At 42.0% G+C, this 26,625-nt stretch overlaps 1 protein-coding gene across 1 annotated transcript in view; it reads left to right on the forward strand.

The window, feature by feature from the left end:
• The window catches only part of Esr1 (estrogen receptor 1), a 347,754-nt gene that overhangs the window by 145,377 nt on the left and 175,752 nt on the right, over positions 1–26,625 (forward strand). Inside the window, exon 4 of the mRNA XM_052169737.1 lies at positions 22,761–22,877. Within this exon, the coding sequence (XP_052025697.1) occupies positions 22,761–22,877 (117 nt within the window). The remainder of the gene's footprint in view (positions 1–22,760; positions 22,878–26,625) is intronic.

Consider the following 26,625-nt stretch of genomic DNA (forward strand, 5'->3'; position numbering starts at 1 on the left):
CTTCCATTTTTAGCTCTGTAAGTGGCTCCTATCCCCATATCTGCTTCTGACTTCCCCTCCTTCTCTCTTCTCCCAAGTTTTCCAGGATTTTGTTCACATCCGATGTGGATTTAACAGTGTCCCCACAAAAAAGGCTGTAGTTACCCTTAACTTCTCATACCCCAGAATGTGACACATCTGTAAAATAAGGTTGTGGAAAACATAATTTATCAATGAAGTCATTCTGAAGCACCGGAGCTTTTAACTTAATGCCCTTGATAGCCTTATGACAAGAGGGGGTGTGGAGACAGCCAAGTATGATGATGGAAAGAGATTGGAGTCATCTATCTACAAAGGAAAAGAACACAAAGGCTCATTGGCCAACACCAGGGGCAGGCAGGGGCACAGAGCAAGCTCTGCTCTGCCCACATCTTTATTTCAGAAATTTCTATTGTATCCCCAGGAGACAATGTTTTTGTGGAATTTTAAGGCACTCATTTGTGGTGCTTTATTATGGCAGACATAGGAAACCTATTCTACACTTAAAGCCCACTGTTTCATGATTAAGTAAATATCTCCTAACTTGACCCCTGCCTCATCCTGACGTAGTCACTCCGGGTTGATTCCTTATCCCACTAGCATCTGCTGGCTAGGAGGCATGCCCATTCTTTCACTACTGTCTCAGACAGCCCTCATCTCTAACGTTTCCAGCAGAAATCTTGGATGTTTCTACTGAAGCTTACTGTTTAAACACGTACCCACCCAAATCCCATTATTCAGACTTGGCTCCTTCGACCACGATAATCACAGCATGTCAGTCTGTCTGTCTCTCCTACACCATTTGTTTGTTTTGCTTTTCTTTTCCCATGAGCCATTCCGCACACTGTCTTTCTATTAATACTCTCAAAGGAAACCACCAAACTTGTCAATCCTTAGTATACAATCCCTTAACAAGTTGGACTGCTCAAAGAGTAATCCTTAAACAACAGTGTGAGGAGTCACTTATGCATATCTCGTTCTGGCTTTTGTTCTGAGATGTTCTAAAGTCGCTATCCGTACTCACTTGTATGTGGTTGACATGACACAGGCTAGATGGCTCATCAGTTTATTAGTAAGAATTCCTGCCCAGTCTTTTTTCCCCATTAATTAATTTATTTATTTACCTTACATCCTGATCGCTGCCCCTGCAGCCCCTCTTACACATTCCTTTTCCCCATCTTCATCCCCTTCTCCTCTGAGAGTATGGAGGGGTCCCCTGGGTGTTCCCCCACTCTGGCATGTAAAGTCTCTCCAAGTCTAGCTGCATTCTCTCCCACTGAGGCCAGACAAGGCGGCCCAGTTAGGTGAATAGATTCCACAGACAGGCAGCAGATGTATGGACAGCCCCTGCTCCAGTTGTTGGGAACCTGCATGAAGACCGAGATGCACATCAGCACATAGGGGGTCTAGGTCCAACTTGCTTATGTTCTTTTGTTGATGGTTCAGTCTCTGAGCATACCAAGGGGTTCAGGTTAGTTGAATTTCTTGGCCTTCCTATGGAGTTCTTACCCCTCCAGGTCCCCCAGTCCTTCCCCTAACTCTTCCATAAGACTCCCCAAGCTCTGTCCAATATTTGGCTGTGGATCCATGCATCTGCTTCAGTCAGTTGCTAGGTGGAGCCTTTCAGAGGACAGTTATGCTAAGCTCCTATCTGCAAGCATAACCAAGTATCATTAATAGTGTCAAGGATTAGTGTTTGAACATGGGAGGGGTCTCAAGTTCGACCAGTTATTGGTTGTCCTGCTCAGTCTTAACCTGTCAGGATTTTTAAACTCATTAAACATGACTATCATAAAAATATCTCACCCACTGGTTCATAAGTTCTCTGTCTTCTGGCAGCTCCACAAGACACTGTTCCATTGGGCTGCATGCATTTGCATACAACCATTATTCTCATTCTGGCTGTGAGCTCCTCAGAGGTTGGTACCAAATTAAGATTTCGTCTCAATGAACAGGAGAAAGCACAGATGGAGTTACCCTCCACTTGGACTGGTTTAGGTAACACAAAGTCATCAGTTTTGCCAGTAAGGTATTAGTATGGTACAATAGTCTCTGGTAAAGTGTAGACTGTCAGCAGCATGCACGAGAGAAGAAAAGGAAGGAGAGAATGGGGGGAAAATGGAAGCATCGAGATGAATAGGGTGGTAGTCAGCTCACCCAATTGTTCAAAGATACGTGGTATTTGTAAAATGGGACAAAAGGAAATAGAATGGGAGGCCTAATGAAATAAGGCATACCTTATTAAAGTAAATAAACATATTTTATAATAGTGGAAAGAATCAATGATGTTCAAAGGGGAATGAATGAAGAGGGAACATTAAGAGACAGGCCAATGAACTGAGACACAAAGGAAGTTCAACACTAGACACGCCAAGTTGGAGACAGATGATAGCTCGGTACACAGAGAGCCAGCATGTCTTGATACACAGAGATATTCAGCGGCCACAGAATAGAAGTGACACTCTGCTCTAGTCCGCGGATGGGGATTGGAGTCATTTTCTCAGTTAATTTTAAAGGAACTTGATGAGAAGAATGGCTTCGTGGCGAAGACAGCATGCTTTAAATGATGATAAAGCTAACTATCAACCTCTATTCTGAGCAACCTCTATTGCTCAGAAACTACTGAGATTGTGAACTTAGAGAGGAAGGGTTTGGTTTGTCTTGGTTTCCAGTTTCAGAGATTTCAATGTGGGGTCAGTTGGATATTCCACTTTTGGGGATATAGAAAGCAGCGTATTATGGCAGGAACAGACGTGGTGGAGGGGACCTATCAACTCATGTCTGGGACAGAGAGAAAGAACACACCCTAAGTGAGTGACTGGAAGAGTTCCCAGTAGCCTCTATTTCGTAAGTGCTCCAACACCTCTCAATAGTGCCATGAGCTTGGGGCCAAACCTTTTCCACATGTGCCTGTAGGAGACACTTACTCAAATCATAGCAGAAAATCCAAAATCTTCCTTTTGATCCTATGAAGAACATGCTATCTCTAGACCTTCCTGAAACCTTGTGAAAATATCATCTTCCTTACCAAAAGTGTGTTCCCAAGAACCTGATGGACAGGAAAATTGTGAATTCGTTACCGTGTGATGCACTTTAGAATGTTAAGGTTAAAAAAAAAAAAGACTATCCTGGTACCATTACGTTAAACTGTAAACAGTGGAGCACAGGACGTAGTATGTACATTTAAATGATGCTGATGAAGGCACTAAGACTGGTGGTTTTTGAAGTTGGGTTAGCTTGTTGGAGTTCATTGGCCTGTCTTGAGTCTCAGAGCTTGCCTAACCCTTGACTTGTCAGAATTCTGTCTTGATTGTTCATCTCGTGACAACATGCATACTTGTGCCATAAAGACACAAGACTATGGAGACCAGAGGCACAGTATAAATCTGCACACAGAGGAACTGGTTACATAACTTTCAAGGGAAAAACTTTACAATGAACCTTCCTCAAAGATAGGTATTCGCTTTAGGCACTGATAGTTTTGCTAGATGTTTGACTCTTGATTCACATTAGAGAGAAAGAAAGATACAGCACGAAACTCAAGACCTGAAAACCTTCTGTAGACGAAATCTCGGGACTGATCTTGTTAATGGTTTGTTGTTGGCAGCATTCAAATGCTGCATATAGTGCAAACCTGTGATCTTCCTGTTTCCACCTCCTGAGAGCAGGGATGACAAACGTGATACCATTCCTAACTACATTATTGGTTTTAAATGCTTGTAGCTCTCCACTCTCATTGATACATTGGGTTAGACGCGTGCACGATATGCATCGATCTGTGGATCTAGAGAAACTGTAGGAAGAGAAGAGCCACACTCCTTCTACCTGTGAGATGACGTTGCTTCCGGTCCAATTTTGTTCCCTTTCTTTCTTCCTTTTGGCCAAGTAATCTTTATCTTGGAGATAATTAAGATAAAATGTCGCTGACAAATGAAATCAGTATAGATTCCTGTTTCTTGGCAGCTTTTGTGGACACAGCTGAGGCTTTCAGGAGTCTTTAAAAACCATGGCAACAAATGCCTTCGAAGGGTAATCAAAGGTTCCAAATGGTTTTAATCGCTGGTGGTTTTTTTTTTCTTTTCTTTTCTTTTTAAATGCTACCACTTGGAGTATTCTTCTTCACTTTTTTTGTTCATCTGATTGAAATTAAATTTCCAATTTCCCTACTAAGTGGTTCTCTTCTGGTCATGGCACTGACTATTTCCATTAAAGTGGTAGCTTGTGCCGATGTATAGTAGTTAAACTCATCAACAATCCATTAAAAAGCTCCATTTATGAATGGCAATAATTTTCCACAAAAATTATAGACAGCCTTTAATGGGCACATATTCAAAGGGTATTAACTAGCCCTCAAAAGTATTGGCTGCCTTGTCCTTACAAGCCTTACGGTGATGGTCTACAGCCTTAATCCTCCCTAAATTCTCTGTTCTTTGTAGAAAACGACTGTTGACACCTTTATATCCTTTTAAAAATGAAAGGCTTGTTCTTGGACACCCACTCATTCAGAGGAAAGTATACTTTGAAGAACAGGAAGATCATTTCTGGGCCGCATCCTATGCTATTGCAGCACCAAACATGCAGAGGAAACTGTTACTTGCCTGGATGTTTTTGTGGGGAAAACAATATCATACACAAAGAAAATCTATTTCATAAACCTGCTGTCTGGGCTGTAGAACCTCCTTTGTCTTCTATGTTAAGCCTGCAGCATGTGTGAGTTAGCGAGCAGATCTGATTCATTCAAAGCAGAAGATGTCCATGGTCCGAAGAAGCTGGAAGAAAGACATGCAGGGAAGGAAGGATTACTGTTTCCCCCATATGTCCACCTTCCCTTAGATGAAATAAAAAAGATTTTAGCCTTCATTTGCTAAGAAACAAGGAATGGGAAACACAATTTAATTATTAAATTACAACCTCTCCCTGTAATAGGCACTCATTTTCTCTATTTGCTTTGAGAAGGAGTAAATGGATTTTAAATTTTATCCAAATGCACATTACCCTTGTCTGATGTACTGACAGTTTCAAATCATGTACCAGGAGGTAAAGAATGAATGCAATTGAACGGCATCCAATTAGTTAAGGATGTATGGGTGAGTGACTGGGTTACATTTATAGATATGATCTGTGTAGTTAAAATGTAAATGTAATCATTTTAAATGTGGCCAGCCCTCTCTATGGTACTTCACTAAGCAATGCATGAAATATTCTCCTTATATTTTGTGGAAGATAAAGTATAGTTCATAAGGTGATCCGAATTTGTAATTATTTGTTCCTTTGACACCTTGGAGGTAGCAATAAGGGAATACATTTGAAAATAATTATGCCTGGATGTTCCCATTAACCAATGCAATAAAATCACCGTGGAGATGGGTTTCTTCTGATTTCCAGCACCTGCAACACTTTATACTCTCTGAGCTGCTGTAGATTCACTGCACCCCCACTGTCTCCGTTCCAATTCCCCACTCTCCTTCCTTCTTCCTTCTCAGCATTTATACCCACGGGCACTTTCCTACTCAGGTTCCTCAAAACCTCTTTCCCGGAGAGGACTAACTTGTTGATTTAAGGAATTTATATTTTCCTGTTGCTTTAATGCGACAGATATTTATTGTCCGGCATTTCATTGCAACAGCAAGGGAAATTTAATGATACATTATGTGCAATCTTTTTTTTTTGTTTTGTTTTGATTTTGGTCTTTTTGGATTTTGTTTTTTTCGATACAGGGTTTCTCTGTATAGCCCTGGCTGTCCTGGAACTCACTCTGTAGACCAGGCTGGCCTCGAACTCAGAAATCCACCTGCCTCTGCCTCCCAGAGTGCTGAGATTACAGGCGTGCATCACCACTGCCCGGCCATTATGTGCAATCTAATGAAGGGTCCAGTTGGCCACTGATAGAAAAAGCACTAGAAGAGATGCCCCACTGCCTTGGGGATGGAGAAGAGACTCTTATAGAAAGGTTAGAAGTTCAGAGTCTGGGCGAGAACACTGCTCTAGAATAAACTAGACAACATTATGGAAGAGATAGTGTCTCAACTAGCTTCTGTCCAAAGCACATTAAAGGCATCACTTTTGTTGCTAATATCCTGGAATTTGTTTTTAGTCATCATTCGTCTAGTCCTGCATGGTCTGTGTAGTAGTACAACAGTAGATAGTATGTTAGAACCCTGCATGCTTTAAAACTACTTGTTACGTAATTCTAACACATTCCAGCTCTACCACTCTCTCCTTGTCATGAACAAGAAGTCTCCAGTGACAAATCCAGAATTTGGCTGGTGCTGTCTTTCTGGGCTGTGTGTACGATATACAATTTCAACTTAGTATTAAAGCTTAACGTGGGAATAACATTAATAAAATATTAAGATACTCCTTCCACTGCAGTGATAGATAATGCATTGATAGTAGAAATAAAAGTACTATGTTTTATTATAATACAGAGAAAAGCAGTTGGTTCCAAGTAAAGAGTTGTTTGGGTAATTATAACTTAGATTCTGTGATTTTTTTTATGTTTATGATATTCTTGAACTCTTCCTTAGTTATTTATGGAGGGTGTTTGTCTTAAAATTATGTGTGTGTGTTGGTGTGTCTTTGTGTGCATGTCTGGCTATGTGTATGTGTGTGTCCTGGTGTATGTGTATGTCTATGTGGGTGTATATCTGTTTGTGTGTGTGTGTTGTGTATGTCTGGGCTGTGTATGTGTGTGTCTTTCTGTGTGTGTGCATCTGAGTATCCGTGTGTGTGTGTGTGTGTGTGCGCGCGCGCGCGCGCGCGCGTGCACGTATGTGTATGTGTATATATATACATATATATATATACATATATATGTGTGTGTGTGTGTGTGTGTGTGTAATTGTGTGCATGTGAGTGCAGGTACCCACAGAGGCCACCAAAAGGCATTGGATCTCCTGGAACTGTAATAATTGTGAGCCACCCAATGTGGGAGCTGGGACTCAAACTTGCATTTTCTACATGAACAGTACATGCCCTTAACCACTGAGTCCAATCTCCATGCCCAGTAGTGTTTTGAACATTTGCTAGAGACTTTATTTCTAAGAACTGGTGTTATACTTCCATGCAACATGAGCCATCAGAAGATGGTAAATGTAGATACCTCATTTAATTCATAAAATACCTCATTTAATTCATAAAATCATGGCAGTGATAACCAGTTTCAGAGAAGGTAAAAAATTGATAAGTTCTCATCAATTGTATTACAGAGTATTTGAAAGGTTCCCCTTCTTTCTCCCTGTGTTCTTTCAAATACTTTCCTTATGGTAGGCACTTCTAATAAAATGCTGTACACATAAGAGTCAGAAGAAACATGTGGATCTAGACCCTGTCAATAGGATCCCTTGTCTTCCGTTGACTGTGTGCCTCCTGACTGTAAATCCATGGGAGGAGCTGAGACGATCAGATGGATGCTAGGAAATCTTTGGCGACAAGGTGGCCCTTCTCCTTTTATCCTACTTTCACTCCCGTATCTCGTTATCAAATCAAATCAGGACACCATAGTCACCTGCTTTGGTTTGAACTCCATTTTTCTGAGAAGTAAAAGTGCTGTCAAGGGCTCTATAAGACAGCTATTGTTGATGAAATACTGTATGGGTGGCTGCTTTTTCTGAACAGAATGCAAGAGAAAGGATTTGTATCAAATACTTTTTATAAACTTTTATGTGTATGTGTATATACTAGTGCATATATTGGTATATTTATCATATATATTCATATATATGTACATTTTCGAGCTGCATATCTAGCTCCTATCTCATCTATCCATATATTAACCTATATCTATCTATATCTATCTCCTATCTCATTTATCAATCTATTAATCTCTATCATCCATCTATGTCCTATCTCTCATCTATCTTTCTGTATATATATCTATCATGTATCTATCAGTCCTATCTATCTATCTATCTATCTATCTATCTATCTATCTATCTATCTATCTATCATTTGTTTGTCTACCTGCCTGTCTGTCTGTCTATCTATCTATCTATCTATCTATCTATCTATCTATCTATCTATCATCTATGCATGCATTCATCATGTATTCCTCTACACCTACCTACCTATTTATGTAAAGTATGTGCGATATTTGGAAATGTTTCCTTTAACATATAAGTAGCAACTACCTACGAATTACAGGATCAAGGATAACCTTTGGTTTTTATTTGCCAGCATTGTTTTCTTCTCCATAAGCATCCATCCCTCACATAATAAAACATAGCTACTGTTTAACTTGTTTTAATATTTCTTTACATATGGTGAAAATACTAAAGTACAGACAAGGAATAAACAATGTTGTCACCGACATTATACATATGGAATTATAAATTGATAATATTTCCTGGTTTAAAAAATAATCTGGTCATCAATGCAGATCTTCAGGTCTCTAGTCAAGTTAAATAGTAGTGTGCTGAGTTTTTTGTTTTGTTTTTCTTTTTAAGATGGTTGTTTTAGGACTTAGCAGTGGGAATCCCTTGTGCGCATGCTCAGTATCATTGTGGAGAACCAAGAGGCCTCTAATTGTAACAATGTTCATGGCTGTGTTTTTTTTTTTAAATAAAATTCCAAATGTTTATAAACTGTCAAAAACTAAAAACAAAAGCAAGCAAGCAAGAAAGCAAACAAACAAAGAAACAAATACATCTCTTCCAGATGTGATCTGCAGCTGGTCAGGCAATTTAACACCAGGATGTTGAGAGCTGTTTTCTCACCTTGTATCCTACAAGTCTCCTTTCTTTACCTTGAAAGTTTCAGTAGTTAGAGCTGCAGTGCTGGTCAACCATGTTGTCATTTTAGTCAATTACTCAAACTGTGATATTGATTCTAACCATGCATTCTCAATTGGGAAGGAAGAGACAGCTGGGCTGTTATCAGTGTGATTTTGGTCACATACTCGCTTGTCCTGAGGTCTGTGCATATCAGAAGGTGTGCATGAAGGAGATAGATGTGTTCATTGGCCCAGAGACAATGCATGATCCTCACCGCCCTTCCTCACCGTTGGCTCTGACTCCGTATATCAGTGTTACCAAAGCAACTTATGAATAAACTCTGCAACTCTTTTCACCTTCACTTCTTGGGAATAGTATAACTTTTGTGCTAAAAGCAGTTGGTAAAAGGGTGTGAAAGTTATCTTGAGTATCTGTCCCTCTCCTCCTCTTTCTCCTTCTCTACTGAAAATAGTTATATTCAAGGTTCTCTTGGGTCAGTTCTCCCTCAGCTGATCTCCTGGGATTACACATGAAGCTCCGTGGAGTCTGAGCTCAGCACTGGTGACTCCTGGTCACTGTAGGATACCTAGAGATACAGAAATATTCTTTACAATAATGTGTTTTTAAAATGGTCAGCTTTTTTTTGGCCTAAGGGCAGAAATAAAGTATTCTGTTGCAGTAACGCAAGTTTTGGGAGTGTCTTTGTGATTTTCTTTTAGAGATATTCAATTTTCTATGTGATTCTCACAGGGATAGGCCTCTTCCACTTAAGTACAGTTTCTGAGGCCATGCAGGCTTTGTTAAACATCTTTCAGTTTAAGACCTTTTCAAGGGGGATCTTTAAAAATAATAACGGTGATAACAATTCTACTAGCATCTTTCTTTGCTCTTGCATTTGCCTTGCCTCAGGTGAAATGTGTTGGTGGGGGAGGGGTTGCAAACCCCTTAAGCTCCCTATAGTCCTTTCTCTAACTCCTCCATTGGGAACCCCGCGCTCAGTCCAATGGTTGGCTGTGAACATCTGCCTCTGTATTTGTAAGGCTCTGCCAGGGCCTCTCAGGAGACAGCCATATCAGGCTCCTGTCAGCAAGTATTTCTTGGCATCCATGATAGTGTTGGGGTTTGGTGACTGTATATGGGATAGATCTCCAGGTAAGACAGTCTCTGGATGGCCTTTTCTTCAGTCTCTGCTCTATATTTTATCTCTATAATTGTGCCTCACGCTGTGGTGACTCCTCAACCATAAAATTAAATGCATAACTGTAAATCTGCTATCGTTATGAATTGTGATGCATTTACAATTCTGATCACTGGGATGTATGATATGTGACGCCCCCCCAAGGGGGGTCATGACCCACAGGTTGAGAACCACTGTTGTAGCGCAACAGGAAGTGGAAGGTTCTAGATTGAGCACCCAGATGTCCATGAGAAAGGACAACATTTTACCAGCGGTGTGATGAAGGTCATCGGTGACGATGCTCTCAGGTGGAAGTGTGAACACACTGACTTGGGTGATCTGGATGCCCGGGAGGGTATGTTTCAATGACAAGTCTGCTTTTGCTGGGTTTACTTTACTCCTTGCTAGGCTGCAGGGCCTCTGTGACACACCTCTCAGAAACTGTCTTCAGGCTTGAGGACTATGCATACCACCTTGGGCGAAATTTACACGCCAATCCATCCACGTTTCTTCGTGCATCCTTTAACTGTTCAGTGGCCACAAGATGAACGAAGACTTTGAACCCATTGACCACATCTGTTATTTCTTCTTCTTCTTCTTTACTCTTTTGAAATTACCTGTAGAATCGAAGTATTTTTTATTAAAAGGATTTTTTTTTCCATTCACAAGACTATGGGGAAATCTTGAGGCTATTGTGCTAAGTGTCAAAGAAAGAAAAATGGTCATCTTGAAAACTCACATTGATTTACTCCCAGTAGTCAGAAGCAATTGTTGGGGTTGATAAAGTAGATTAGCCACTCTCCTTATTTTTGAAGAGGTCTTAGTCAAGTTAAGAAAAATAGAAATGTCTGCACTATTGCTGCAGGTGTGCTAGGGAAGTCCTTATTTGTGGAATCTTAAATGCCTGACTTTTCTGTCCTTACTTTTCATCAGAATGTCTAGGCAGAATTTTGCCTATAATAGAACTTAGGAGAGACTCCCAAAGATAGGTGAAATTCTTAACACTTAGTGAATCAGGAATTCATTTAAAAAAGGGTCTCAGCAGTTTGAAGGACTTCCACATCGCCATGCTCTGCACCAATCTGGTCACAGTAAACAATCTTTTCCTCTCCCCCTAAAGCATCAAAATGACCCTGAGCTGGAGCAGGATCTTATCCTTGACTGTCCGGGACCAGGAAACTCAGCAGAACCCTGCTCAGGGTCTCTGGGTTTTATCCTGTCTCTCAGATTGCAAGAACATTTTCTTTTCCTTGTCTCTCAGGATGAGAACCCTTTGAAATTTTTACTACCAGTTCTGGCCATCGGGGTTTTATCTTTAAAAGAGTTTATGTGGTAAGAAAGCTTGGAGAACTTCCTAGAAGAAAAGAGTCCAAAGAAAAAAGATCAGGAGGTTAGAGGAAATGCTGCCTGCCTTTGAATTAGTCACCCTGAAGGTTACACTGTCCCCTCCTTTCTTTGATTCTTGTCTATTACCCATCTTTTTCTTTCCTCCCCCAATCCAGTCCTCCAGACCTTCTGGAATCTGGTGTTTGGGCAAGGCACCATGTTCTCAGGGTGGTCAAGACCCTGTGCAGGATATGATAGGAGTAGAAAGAGCAATTTCAGGAGGTCCTATTCTGGGCTGCATACCAGCGTTTACTTGTGTGTGGAGCTAGGAGAGGCATTATGGAAAGCAGCTCATTGTCTCTGGGGTACTGTGGTGAGGTGGTGGTCACTGAGCCCATCCTGCTCTGTCGCAGCTGTTGGCTTGATTCTGTGCCAGGTGCTTGAAACAGCTGTGGCTTTGCAGATGGACTATGGAGACAGGACCCAAAGGTATCACGTCAACATTTTCAGTCGACTGGGGTCTCGTAAGGACAGAGAGAATTTCTTCTGACTTAATTTTTTATGAAGAAAAGGACACTTTCCAGGGCTGTTGTCTTTCCTAGAATTCCTTCTTTCGAAACATCTTTGGGGAATATAATTGGATATTAGTAATACTTTCTGGTTCGCTTACAAAATAAAAGCAAAATCCAATTTGAAGGTGGGTGTTGTTTCTGAAAAAATTAATTAGAAATGACTTGTGTGAAAATAGAATTTTAGATGCATAATTAAGCATCCTGGTTTTTTTCTTTTTCTTTTCTTTTTTCTTTTTGATCTTTTTTCCTTTTTCTTTTTCTTTTTCTGGTGCATGCTGCTTACATACAGATGTGGTTGTGAAATAGTTCAAATCAGGGCCCATTGAATGTCCTCACTGGACTTTTAGGAATGTGTTCACTGAGACAGCCAAATTTTATTTCATTTGGTTTGACTCACTGCACTGGGCTGTGAATCAGAAAGTATTCATTTCAATATCTGAGTGGAGATTTATTTACCAACACACAGTTGCAGTTACTCTTCCAAAGGGCTTGAAAGTTTTTTGTTTAATTTCCTCAAAAATTTCCTTTCTAGTCTTTCTTTCCACCCCAATATGTTGAAGAGATTTTTTTTCTAGAATAAAAAGAAAAAGTATACTTGTCCTGATGCATAGATAGATGTAATCTTTCATGTGGTTTATCTTTCCTGTTTGGTGGGAACGATAGTGTTAGGAATCAGTCTGGAGATGATTACATTGCTGATTCTAAAATGCTTTTCAAAGATACAGTGATTTATTTAGCTGTTGCATTATCATTATGAGCATAATTCAATACTTAAGTATTCTGAGTTAATATTGAGTTTTCTTCTTAGCCAATCATGGCAGTATTCTAAAAAGAAAAAGAAAAAAAAAAAAACCCAAGACCCACGAATGAGACAGATCTGCATTTTAATGATTGTTCCACCATTTACCAGCCAAGAGACCTTGAACAAGTTAGTCAGCTCCCTGGCATCTCAAGTTGTGACTCTGTAGCTGGAGCAACCCAACTCATCGTTTGTGATGTTGAGATGAGACAGAGAGCTGAACCCCCCAAGCACATCACCTAGTTTACGAGAAGTCCGAGGTGTATGCTGCTATTCAGTCAGTCCTTGGCCATAGAGATTGTCACATAGGACCAAATCAGAATCGGATCAATCAGACCAACCTTGATTCATTTTTCTGCTTTCTCGCATAGATACTTACGACAGCTACAAGTTCATTTTACAAAAACTATACACCACAAAAATGTCCTAGTTCAGCCATTGGAAGTGTTTAGTTCAGTGGAATTAGGTTCATTTATGTTGTGCGAGCAGAAGTTGCGTGAGGAGGTTGAAATGGTGGCTTTTAAGCCCTTACTCGCCCACTTTGCTGTGGATCTTGATAGCTCTAGTCCATCGCCAAGGTGTGTCTCTGAGAATGTGACTATTTTAGGTACTTCTTGTATCTTGAGTCACTTTATCCTTTGTGTCTGACTTCTCTCACTTAGAATTATGTTTTCCAGATTCAATCATGTCATATTATATTGGAATGTCAATGTTTTTAAAAGCTAAATGTTAGTTCTGTTGTGTTTATATACCACCTTTGTATGTTTATTTAAGTCCGTAGACCCTGAGTTATCTCTGCCTTTTGGCTATGATGAGTAATGTTGCTTTGACTGTGGACGTACACTTACATATACACATAAACATATCTGTTTGGATTCCTGCTTTCAATCTTATGTATATAAGCATGTGTGTCTAGGTATGATAGAGCCTAAGACATTGTTATTCATCTCTGTCACTGTGATAAAACACTGACCAAAAGCAACTGAGGGCAGTAAAGGATTTATTTTGTCTACTGGGTTACATCAGTGAGAGATGTCAGGGCAGGGACTCAAGCAGTAATTTGAAGCAGAAACCGTGGAGGAATGCTGCCTGCTGACCTGCTGAACGGCCTATGTGTAGCTAGCTTTCTCAGGACGTTTTAGCGCAGGGAATGGTGCTGCCCACAGTGGGCTGGGCGCACGTATCAATTAACAATCCCCGCCCCCTGCCAACACACAGATGTGCCCACAGGCCAACCTGATCTTGGCAATCCCTCAATCTCCAACCCCTCCACGCATTGAGTACGTACCTGAAAGGGGGATTACTGAGTATTTTACCTCTAATTTCATTGTCTTGGTTTTAGTACTTCATTTATAATACTCTGTTTGACAGCTGGTTGATGTCTCCCCTGACATGTTTAGAATTGTTCTACACCCCCTCTTTCCACCCTCCCTCATAAATCAGATCCTCCTCCTGATTAACAGTAAAGGCAATTTTTAGGACATCCTGGAGCAAAGCAGGAGCCTTTCACTTCCTCCTCCCCCCTCCTCCCCCTACATTTCCCCTTCCTCCCCCTTCTCTTCTTCCTCCTCCTCTTGTAGCCCCAGGTATTTGGCAATCGGTGTAAACCTTCTCATCTTCTTTAGCTTCATGTTCTTTACTACTTAAAGATGATTAATATCTATTTTGATATGAATTCTTCTAGGGCAAAATTATGAGTACTTATAATCCTTCTTTTTTATGTCAGTCATTCCCACACTTCTACATTCACTTAAAAATCTTTTGAACTTTCCCCACCTTGTTAAATTCCTTGACAGTCTTCCATTTCTTCTGTTGGTGGTCTCAGAAGCACTGTCGGAACCTGGTTTTCAGTTGTGCTTGGCCCCTCTCATAGCATTTGCTTCCTTTGGTACTAGTGACTGATGTGTGTGAAACTCCTGGGATGAAACTCCACTTATTGGGCAGGAGTAGACTTAGGCATTCCCCATTTCCTTCAGGATGTAAGGCAGGGTAATACCTATGATTCTATGTAAATCGTATCCAGATACCTGGTCTGTGGCTCACATTCAAGTAATGTAAGTTTTTTCCTTATCCCAATGTCCAATAATAAGTTTGTTTTAATACATCTTGCATATTTTCAAAGTATAGGTAATGAGTGACATCAGCTTGGCTATGTTAGTGCCCCGTTGTCCTTTTTATGCACAAGCATCCTTGGTCTTAGAACCCTCATTGGTCAGATAGTTGCTGAGAACCCTACCATAATTGCCAGAAGGAAAATAGATACTGTTCTTGAACGAAGAGCTTGTTGGACAAGTTGAGCCTTCAGTATTTGAAGACTGCAGGGATGGGTCAGTTCAGTCTCTAATGGGAGGAAGACCTTGATTCAAAATACATCTGTTTTGCTGGGCAGCTTTGAGCTGCTTTAAAACCTTTATCACAATCCCACAACTGTAAGATGTGGATTAATTTAATTCCTTTTTCGTAAAGTCGATGGGGGATTGAATCAAGCAATCCATGCTTTATACAGCACTTGGAACATCATGTTCAGAACGGAAGAAGTTGGCTATCACGGAGAGAATGATCCAAAGAGCTTTGTGAAAGGGTCTCCACATTCCACTAGTTGATCTCAAGTGAGATGAACTCATAAGGAGACCTGCTCTTTCTGCAAGGCTGCAACTCACCTCTGCCTAGTGCCTAGTTTGTATAGCAGACCTTTGAAAATCAGTCCATGTATGAATTTTCTCAAAACAATCTCAAACTACGATTTCCCAGAACTAGGTGTTGACATGTTTTCCATACCTTACGACCTGAAGAATAATGATGATCCCTCTCACCTGACCGTTTGACTCTATGTTTATTAAGTTTGACAATGGTGTGAAAAAGCTTATGTATGCAGCTGGAGCCAAGGGTCCCTCCATGTGTGTTCTTTGGTTGGTGGTTTAGTTCCTGGGAACTCTGGGGGATCTTGTGGGTTGATTGTTGTTCTTCCTATGGGTTGCAAACCTCTTCAGCTCCCTCAGTCCTTTCTCTAACTCCTCCATGGGGGACCCCATGCTCAGTCCAATGGTTGGCTGCAAGCATCTACCTTTGTATTTGTCAGGCTCTGGCAGAGCCTCTCAAGAGACAGCTATATCAGGCTCCTGTCAGCAAGCACTTCTTGGCATCTGCCTTGTTGGACATCAATGGAAGGAGAGGCCCTTGGTCCTGTGAAGGCTCGATGACTCCAGTGTAGGGGAATGACAGGGTGGTGAGTTGGGGGTGAAATGGGGGGGGAGGATGGAATAGGAGGTTCTAGAGGGGAAACCAGGAAAGGGAATAACATTTGACATGGAAATAAATAAAATATCCAATAAAAAGCTTATGTATTCAGTAGACACACATTTGATGATGAATTTTGATTTGTTTTCAAGCCAGAGATGTGCAATCTGATTCTGGTTGTGATGACTAGAAATAGCATTGGTCACCACGTCAGATAGCCACAGTGGTAAAAATCGGACATCAGTGTTATATAACTAGGGTGATGTACTGAGCACATTTTTAAGATGTGATGTTTAGTGTGTGACAGGTTTATTGCAATGTAAGTAAGTCTGTCACGTCACAGGGAGTCTGCATAGCCCTTTACTAATGAATTAAAATGTCAGTTTTCTTTTGCCTCGATGTCTGCAGGATCTAAACGTAAGCCTAATGTAAATCCACAGAAGATTTAAAGCTGTATTTAATACTCTAAAAATATATGCTGATACTTAAAGAAATAAATCCAGATTTTAGTTTTTATTTGCCATCTTTAAACTATTTAGGCATAACATTCGAATTCTAATGAACTCTTGCTAATTTGATGGAAAATTTTGGTTAGGGTTTCTAATAAAGAGAAGGTAGATGTAGGTGGAGTACATGGGTGTCACCTTAATAAATGTATCAGTAAGATATCTGGTTTGGTGGTTAAGAGCATTGGCTGTTCTCCCAGAGGACCCAGGTTCAATTCCCAGCTCCCACACGGCAGCTCCTAACTGTCTGTAACTTTAGTTATAGGGAATCTCACACCTTTATCCAGACAGACATTCAGACCAATGCACATACAATAAGGATAGATAAATCATTTCAGGGTTGGAGGGGTAGCTCAGTGGTTAAGGGCTCTCATTTATACCAGTATAATGGTTTACAGCCACCCCTAACTCCAGTTCCAGGAGATATAACCCCTTCTATTGACTTCCACACCAGGCATGCATGTGGTGCACATGTACACATTCAGGCAAAGCGCTCATACACATGAATAAATTTAAAGAGCTAAAAATGAGAGAGTCCAAAATGACAGGGCATAAATGAGAATGGCATGTTATTTGGGCCGAGAAGATGGCTCAGTGAGTTATAACACTTACTGCTTAAGGCTAAGGACCTGAGTTCAAGCCCCACAGCTCACAGCAATCCAGCCAAAATCCAGCCAGCATCTGGCATTGGAAATCCCAGCTCTCCTATGGAGAGATGGAAGGCAAGGACAAAATTATTACCCAGAAGCTCATGGACTCCCTGGCCTGGAGAGCACCTAGTCAAAGATCCGGCCTCAGCAAGCTGAAAGGCAAGAATTCACTCCTGCAAGTACCTTGACAGGCATGTTTACTCTGTGTGTGTGTGTGTGTGTGTGTGCAAAGTAATAACAAATAAAATATTTTGAAAAGTGTTGTTGGGGTTCTCTAGGGAGGCTTTTGGACAAGAATGACTACAACTGGCTTTTATTTGAGGCGTAGGTGTTAAATGCCTTAGATTTCATTGATCCTTGAGAGCTCACTCGGACTTCCATGACTTCAAGCATGATGAGTCTGCTAAGTGCTCATTTGTGTTAACGAGCATTAGGTATCCGTCCCCCATTCTGTTCAGAGTGTTTGTGGTGGTTTGAATGAAAAAAATGTCTGGTGTAGACTCAGAGACTTGAACAGTCACCAGTTGGTGGCGCTATTTGTGGGATGGTGCAGTCTTGCTAGAGGAAGTACGTCATTGGGGGAGGGTTTTGGGACTTTGTAGCCCTGCCCCACTTCCGTTTGATTGCTCTGCTTAATGCTTGTGGGTAAAGATGTGCTTTCTTGGCATCTTCCTATAGCTGTCTGCTGCCATGCTCCATCCCTCCTCGCCGACTTGCAGTTAGGATATGCTCTGCGTCTCTGTCTCTCTGTCTGTCTCTCTGTCTCTGTCTCTGTCTCTCCCCTTCCCCCATCCCAGTTCCCCTGCCCTCCCTTTCCCTCTCCTTCCCTCACCCCCTCTCTCCTTCCCGTCTCCTTCCTCTTCCTCCCTCCTCCCTGTTCCCCTTCCTCCCTCTTCCCTCCTCTGTCTTTCTCTCTCCCCTTTCCTCCCCCTTTCCTTCCCCGTCCTCCTTCTTCCCCTCCCTCTACCCCTTCTTCTCCTTTCTCTCCCCTCCCCTTCCCCTTTCTCTTCTCCATCTCCCTCTTTCTCCCTTTCCTCTTCTCCCTCCCTCTTTCTTTTTCCCTCCTCTTACCCCTTCCTTCCCTCCTCTCATCCCACACTGTAATTGTCCAGACAAACTCTTCTATAAGTTGCTTCTGATCAGGGTATTTTAGTACAGTAACAAAAAAGTGACCAGCACAGTGACTGTTTCCTTTATAGAGCCCACCTGTCCCCTCCTGACTCCTGGGCTGCACACACAGGTCAGGGGAGGGATAACCAGTGCTTTAGTGTCTTTGCTTGGTTCCTGTAGAGGTGTCCTCGCTGAGCTCTGCTCTGTGCCCTAGGATGTGGGGGGCTTAGTGTGGTGATGAGCCGGGGTGGTTCATTGGCTGCCGAGCCTAAGCCCTTCTGTGGATCCCGACAGACAATTAAAAGGCAGTGCAGGGCTGGGATAATCTGACACAAAGTAAGCTTGGTTTGTGGGGCGGGGCGGAGTGGCAGAAGAGCGAGTTTCTCCGGTGGTGCACTTGAAACCTGAGTAGTAGCCTTGAGCCATGCTCCTCCCAGGAACACAGCCCTGGGAGAAGGAAGCTGCCCTCATCCGTGTGCTTGCAGGAGGCCCCGGATAAATGCACAGTGAAGGGACATAAGACAGGAAGATCTGGAAACAAGAAGGGAATTGCTGGGAAGGGCAAGATAGAAGAGGATACTGTGCATCCCGGGTTGGGAGGTTTCGATCAAGGAACATCTTATATGCATCAAACTTTTTTATTAGATATTTTCTTTGTTTACCTTTCAAATCTTATCCCCGTTTCTGGTTTCCCCGCCCAACCCCCTATTCCCTCCCCCTCCCCCTGCTCACCAACCCACCCACTCCCTCTTCCCAGTCCTGCCATTCCCCTACACTGGGGCATCGAGCCTTCACAGTACCAAGGGCCTCTCCTCCCACTGATGTCTGACAGGGCCATCCTCTGCTACATATGAGGCTGAAGCCATGGGTCCCTCCTTGTGTACTCTTACACATGAAACTTTTAACGAATAAATAAAATTTTAAAATAAAAAAGTGTTGTGAGTGGAGTAAAAGAGTAATGTAAAAAGGCACCCCAAATCTACCTCTGCCTTTTGCACATGCATATATGTGCACACATGTACACATACATACATATACACATGTGCACGCACGTGCAGACATAAACATAGACAGATACAGACATAAATACACATGCAAACATACATACACACACACACTCATGCACACATATACACATTTACACACATGTACATATATACACATACATGTACACACACATACCCCACATAAATACACACATTTGTATTGATTTGAAATAACCGTCTTTGTTTTGAAAAATAATCAAATGGTTGATTTGATCTCCATCTCTTGGTGTCTGTGAGGGTGAGCCCTTGTGGTGGGGGTGTGGTGGGAGGGTCCAGTGAAGGAGGTAACCTATTGTGACTTGAGTGTGTGGCTTCATGTTGGGTAGTTGACAAGAGACAGCCAGCCAGTGAATGAAGATGGTTATTGTATCAGTTACTATGGTGTTGCTGTGACAAACTACCCAACAGAAATAACTTAGGAAAGGAATGATTATTTTGGCTCATGGGTTTGTAGGACTTTCGTCTGTCGTTGCAGGAAAGCCTCCATCTGTGATGGCGTGAGTCTGAGGCCAGGCCTGGTGTCTGGCTGGGAAGCAGTGAGACAGAGCCTGTTTGGGTGTAACTTTCAAAGATCCACCCCCAATGGCCTACTTTCCCATGCCAGGCTCCGCCTTGGAAACACTGCCACAGACCAGAGTCTACACATTCAAAATACAAGCTGACAGGAGACATTTGAGATTCAAACCGCAGTGTAGTCAGTTCGACTGGTAATGCGGGTTTCTAAGGGTCAGTGGTGGACCGATGGTGGGTGCACAGACACGCCTAAAGCCCCCCAAAGAGATCTGGTCTGAGGTAGCTGCCAAAATGTCCTGAGGGGGGATAGTGTCAAAGAGAAAAGTCCACAGTATTAGATTTCTCTTAAACTAATGCTTGCTTTAATTAGTCCTGTGTTTATCTTCCCTCTGAGTGTCTGCGTATGGATCTTTGTTTATTTTTATAACAAAAATAAACTGAGTGAGAATGATTAAAAACAAAGCAGTTGTTATGGCAGAGAATAGACGAGAAGGAGAAAGTCAAGACAAAGGAATCCTGAAGGAATAGTCCCCGTGCGGCAGGAGCGCGTGCTTCTCAGGAACCAGGCTCGCCTGGCAGGTCTGACTCGCAGGTGTCATGTGTATTAAGGTATATATTCCTTCAAAGGATTTCTTTTTGAGACAGGGTTTCTCATGTATAGCCCTGGCTGTCCTGGAACTCACTCTGTTTACCAGGCTGGCCTTGAACTCAGAAATCTGCCTGCGTCTGCCTCCCAAGTGCTGTGACTAAAGGCGTGTGCCACCACCGCCTGGCACCTCCGAAGGATTTTTATTCCTTTTTCTTTTTCTTTTTGCTCATGATAATGATGGAGCCCAAGGTCTCATATATGCTAGGCAATTGCTAGGCCACCGAAACACGTTCCCAGGCCTGGCTTTTAATTCGTGGCGGGAAAGAAAATAGTGTATAGCTTTCCAGCCCTTCACTTGACTATTGCATCTTGGTTGTATCCTTTTCTACTTCTCCCAGTGTTATTACAAGGCCGCAGCTACTCTTCTCTGTGGTACAATTATTGGATGGGTTCACTCACATAATTGAATTGGTTCTCAAAAATTAATTCTACTTCAGTACAGTTTTCTCATAAATTATTTTCAGAAGACCCAATAGGGCTTGCGAAGGAGCTGGGGAAAATACTTGCTTTAACATCAGACATTTACAGACTTATTAAGGGAAATGCTGGCTTTGTTGCTTTTAATCTAACATCACTGAGGACTTAAAAGTACTCATTGCTGGGGTTTGGTTAGGGAGGGGTTGTTCTGACTGACGATGGCAAACATGTACTTATTAGAATCTCTCTTATAATCGGTTTATTGATTAGTCAGCTCAACTTCTTTTGAGTGTTGTCAGAAAAGCCCTGCATTGTGGCTGTAATCCGGTGCCTCTGCTCTCGTCCTTGCTAAGGGATGGAGTCAAGTACACAGATGCACTTTATGGATTAGACGTGTTAGTTCAAGAATTTCACCCGGTTTCATGGAGATAGACATCTCCAGGGAACAGCCAGCCCAAACAGGAGAGGCAACCAATTGTTATCTGACTCACAGCAATTCTTTCCCCCCTTCTTGCTTGCAAAATACCTGTCTGTCAGAGAGAAAGTGAGTCAGCATAATGTTTGGTTTAAGTAGTTATTAATTTTTTCTGAGGCTTAAATGTGTACTTAGATTTTTTTTTTGAGCTAAATTATATCAATGTGTTCTCTGTAAACACCAGAAAAGGTAAACCATTAAGGATTTCCTTGGGGTATCAGAATAATGAACCATTTTCCTGGAGTTGGCTAACTTAAACCCAAATCAACCTTGTCTCCTGTTCTATGCCATCCTCAACAATTCTTCTACTACTTGCTTGGGCACAGTGGTACAAGCCTTTACTCCAGGCAAATCTCTGCGAGTTCAGTGCCAGGCTGGACTACATAATGACACTCTGCCTGGATTTTTCAGGCACTGTGGGGTCTCTGACCAGTTTTAGATTCATAGTCCTGCTTACTGGCTTTACCAGTCTCTCTTATGCAAGAGAAGATGTTAGTTTACATGGTGGCTTTAATAAAACACATCTAAAAGGGAGTCTTGCTTTTCTTTTAAAATCTCCACCCCAACCTGTTCTACTTGGGGCTGCTTTTTATGTTGCAAAGAAACAAATAGTCCGGTGTTCAAACATTTCCCTGTCTTACATCTTTCCCTTTCTGAACAGGGGTAGAGGCCTGTAGGATGCATTTCAAGTAGTGCGTGGAATATGTTTTTCCGCTTTGTTTTGAGAATGAAAAACATACCCTTCCCTTAGTCTGTAGCCCAAACTGAAGACTTCCCCTGTGAAATGTTTGGCATTATGTAGACTTCATATGGGAGCAGCTAGAGAGAGGTAACTAACTGTGGAACCAAGGGCTGTGTTGAGCCACTCAGGAGAGGTAAGGGAAGGTAACCCCACATAGACATTTCTGAGGAGTCCAGAAGGGTCAAAAGGCCATTGACATAGGGTGGAGGGATGGGCTTGCCCACATCCAAGGCCAATGAGAATCATTTGGTGGAGACAACCAACAGACAAGAGCAGAGAGAGGGTTCATAATTAGAGGAAAGTGGTGTGTGTGTGTGTGTGTGTGTGTGTGTGTGTGTGTGTGTGTGTGTGTGTGTAGTGATCATGTTTCTAGCATAGACAGGAGGAAAATGAGCCTCAGGAGATAGCCAGCATCCTGTAGCTAGCAGTTGACAGACTAACTTCTACCCAGCCTACTTCTCTGACTTGAATTTAAACATTCTGCACTTTATCTGAATATGTAATTAATGAAAAAGCAAAGCAAAGCCGAGCTTACGGAGAGGACCCTGACTTGGGAAGATGCCCTCATGGCATTTTCCTGCAGGGGGTGGGGTGCTGTCCAGGGCTGGGGTGCTTACCTAGCCCATGAGAATCCCCAGCCTCCCTCTCCTGCACCACAACACAAAACCCACTGGATGCTGTCCATGTGATGGGGAGAGGCTTTGGCCAAACCACCACGCCAAAGCAATAGTCTGAGGCAGAAACTGAGGGTAAGAGTCTGACCTCTTCCGTTTCCTGAAATGATACTAATTTGACCCTCCTACTTCTATTAGGGCATAATGACTACATGTGTCCAGCTACAAACCAATGCACCATTGACAAGAACCGGAGGAAGAGTTGCCAGGCCTGCCGACTGCGCAAGTGCTATGAAGTGGGCATGATGAAAGGCGGTGAGTACAGCGCCCTGGGCTGCGATGCCTTAGCTGCAGATGCCTGATTTGTAGATGCCTGATCTGGGGGTGCCTGAGCTGCGGATGCTGGGTTTCTGAGCTGCCGTAGGCCAGGGCTGGTTCTTGTGTATCAAGTAGAGGCTTAGTAAATCCCTCTCTAATTTTAACTACTCTTGGTTTTTTTTGGGGGGGGGTATGTGTGTGTGTTTGTGATATATAGTATTTTCTTTTTAATTAGAAACAACCAAAACCAAGAATTGTAACATACCATTTAGTGTTTTATATTTCCAAGGTAAAGATTGCATTTTTACATCAAAGGCATGTGGGAGGTACTGGGCGAAGGAGGACTATGCCATGTCTCACTGGGGGAAGGTATTGCAGGTGCTGTTGCTATAGCTTATGCTAGACAGATGAGACCAGGCGATGGCTTTTCCTCGAAAGAGACTTCCGTATCAGAGGACAAAACAGCTGCATGTCTCCTTAATCGGTGCATGTTACGGAGGAAATCAGAAATCCAATCAAAAGGCATTGAAGAAGCCTAGTGAGTTTCACCTTCCATAACCCCTGTGTCTCGTGGGATGCTGGAAGGGGTGGTTGGGCTGCTGACTTCCAACAAATCTCCGAGCACCCAGAATTTGCTACACATGTTTATCATGTGGTTGCTGGTGTGTGGGTACACAGGCATGCGCTCTCCTGGACCCTCGTGTATCCAGTCTCTCAGGGATTTTTGTGCATGGGAATCTAGAGTAGAATTTTCTTGGTGGGGGGTGGGGGTGGGGGGCGGGGGTGGGGTGGGATTGTTAAATAATCCCAGATGTGGTTCTCTACATGGTTCTCTTGAGTCCTTGGGTTGCAAAGCTGACCTGTGGAGCACCAGTTTTTGTCTTGGGTAGCCTTCACTGTAGTGACAGAGAATGAACGGGAACTGCACAATGGACGTCAAATCCCAGATGCATTCAGACATCTCCAGGGTGACACTGAAGGAAAAGGAAGCTGGAGGGAAAGCTTCTAGAAGGAAATAAAGCTTGTGATGAGCTAAAAGTAACGGATCCGGGCAGGGGCATATGTGGAACTCAACTTCAACATGTTGTTGAATGTTGAACATTCAAATGTTGTTTCTCTATTATCATCCATTTTTTTCCTCCAAGACAGGGTTTCTCATTGTCCTGAATCTGCTCAATTAGGGTACACTATAGTAAACCCTGGCCTCTGCCTGTCTCTATCTCACCATTAATACTTATTTGTCTCTTTGTGCTGACAAAATAGACTGATAAAAGCCACTTAAGGGAAAAAGGTTTATTTTTCACTTCACCCTTGGAGGATAGATTCTATCACAGCAGGGAAGGGAGGGCACCAGAAGATAGAGGCGTCTGGCCATAATGCAGCCACATTCAGGAGGTAGAAAGCTGTGAGTGGTCCCAACCAGTTAGTTTCTTGCCTTTTGTGAAGTCTAGGACCTTATCCCACAGTATGGCGTTACCCTAGAGTCAGGGTGAGTCTTTCTATCTAAATTAAACCAATGTAGAAACTCCATCATGGACATGTACAAAGAATGTTTCTCCTTGGTCATTCTAGACTCTGTCAGGTTGACAGTCAGTATTAGCCATCTCATTAGGATTACAGGGGCTCAAATCCACACTCTGCCTTTCCCATGTGTGTCCTGGGGATCAAACTCAGGTCCTAAGGCTTACCAGAGAAGCTGCTTTCACATGTAGCTATGTCCCCAGCACAAAGGACAGCTAGGTTTTAACTGACTAATACCAGGAGAAAGAGGGAGGAGGAAAAACCTGGAATGGAGATCGAGATGAAGGCATAGTTGACTATCACATGGCTTACCAGGAAAGATGATTTCGTTTCGTGGCTAGAATTTGGATGCAGCACTTGGAATAGTTTCTTAGAAAAGAGTTGAAATGTTGAACTTATGCTTTGTGTGAGGTATGACTATATGTCTTAAAAAGCAGCTTGAATTTAGAGGGTAATTAATTCTAAGAATTGAACAGTCACATTTAAAAAAATGACACCTTGAATCATAAATGGATTCAATATTTAAGGACTTTTTCATCTTTCTTTGTACTGCAAAATTAGTCAGGCTTAATTAAACTCACAGAAAGCTTCTACCGTGATTTGACAAGTGACAGGAATGTAGCAGCCGCATGAAGAAAAGTTCAGGTAGGAACTGGATAAGGACCGTGAGTCCAAGTTTCTTCTTCGCTAACTACAGGTAACTTAAGCTGTGATCACTCTCTCTGAAAGATGAAAGATTGCTTTATAAATGTCTAGAGCATTTTGAAAAATGTGATGGCAGCCATCCATTGACCCCACCTTCTGAAAAACCATTCTATTATTTTTGATTCTTAAGTAATATTCAGACAAAGCCATCCTGGCTATATAAATATAAATATAAATATAAATATAAATATAAATATAAATATAAATATAAATATAAATATAAATATAAATATAAATATAAATATAAATATAAATATAAATATAAATATGGCACCCTTATTTTTGGTCCAATAAAAAATTTCAGTTTACAAAGGCACACTGTAAGACTTCTGTTTTCAAATAGGAATGCAGAGAGATTCCAGAAGATATGTTGGTCCAGCCTGTGTCAGCACATACTTGTGTGTGTGTGTGTGTGTGTGTGTGTGTGACAACAGAGTGTGTGTCTGCATTAATGTTCTAGAGCTCCCATAAGAAAATGCTACACCATGGGTGGTTTAAATGTCAAAATTAATTTTCTCACATTACTGGAAGCTAAACATCTAAGGTTCACATGCTAGAAAATTTGGTTTCTGTTCTCTTCAGACCTAAAGTATCTTTATATAGCATTTTCTCTGCCTATACATTCATCTTTCTCTTTCTTAGAAGGACAACAGGTCCTTCAGGTAAGGAGCCTACTCTTCTGACTTATGAAGCCAATTTTAAATTTTAATTCTATTATATGTGTGTGGGTACTTTGAGTGAGTATACGACTTGTCACTGATTGCACGCCTGGTACCCATGGTCAGAGACAGGCATCTGATCACCTGGAATTGGAGGGGCAGGTGGTTATGAGCCTCCATGGGGGATCTGGGAATTGAACTGGGGTCCTCTGAAAGGGCAGTCAGTGTTCTTAATCTCCAACTTACCATTTCTCCAGCTCTGGCTTCATTTAATTTTAATTATTCTCATAAAGTACCTGTTCCAAATATCATTTTGGATGCTTAAGGTTCAATACATGAATTTTTCTTTTGGGGGTAAAATTCACCACTTTACAGCCTGGCTGTAAGAAAACACCACAGATCAGTTGGCACAACTATATAAACCAGTCTTGTCCTGGTACTGGAGGCTGGAAGGCTGTGGTCTGTTTGGCAGCTGTGATTTCTCCTGGTGCCTCTCTCCTTGGCTTGCACCCTGCCACCTCCGCCTGTCCTCACATGACCTTCCCTCTGCCCACACACTCTCTTCCTCTTTTTGTAAGGACACCAGTTATACTGGATTAGGACCTTATCCTTATTACCTTGTTTAAGTTTAATTAGCTCTTCAAATGCCCTGTTTTTAATGACAGATACATTCTAAGGTCCTGGGGGTTGAGGTTTCAAAATATGAATTCTGCAGGCACATGATTCAACATGAAGTAGTGTCTTTTTAGGGTTCCCCATCAACTGACCAGGGTCTGTCTACATGTACTGAGAATGTGTGCCTTCCTGTCTGTTTCTATTAATTAACTTTGAGATACATTTTACCCTAAAATCATAGCCTA

The sequence above is a fragment of the Apodemus sylvaticus genome, chromosome 23, assembly GCF_947179515.1.
Source record: "Apodemus sylvaticus chromosome 23, mApoSyl1.1, whole genome shotgun sequence".
Classification (NCBI taxonomy): Eukaryota; Metazoa; Chordata; class Mammalia; order Rodentia; family Muridae; genus Apodemus; species Apodemus sylvaticus.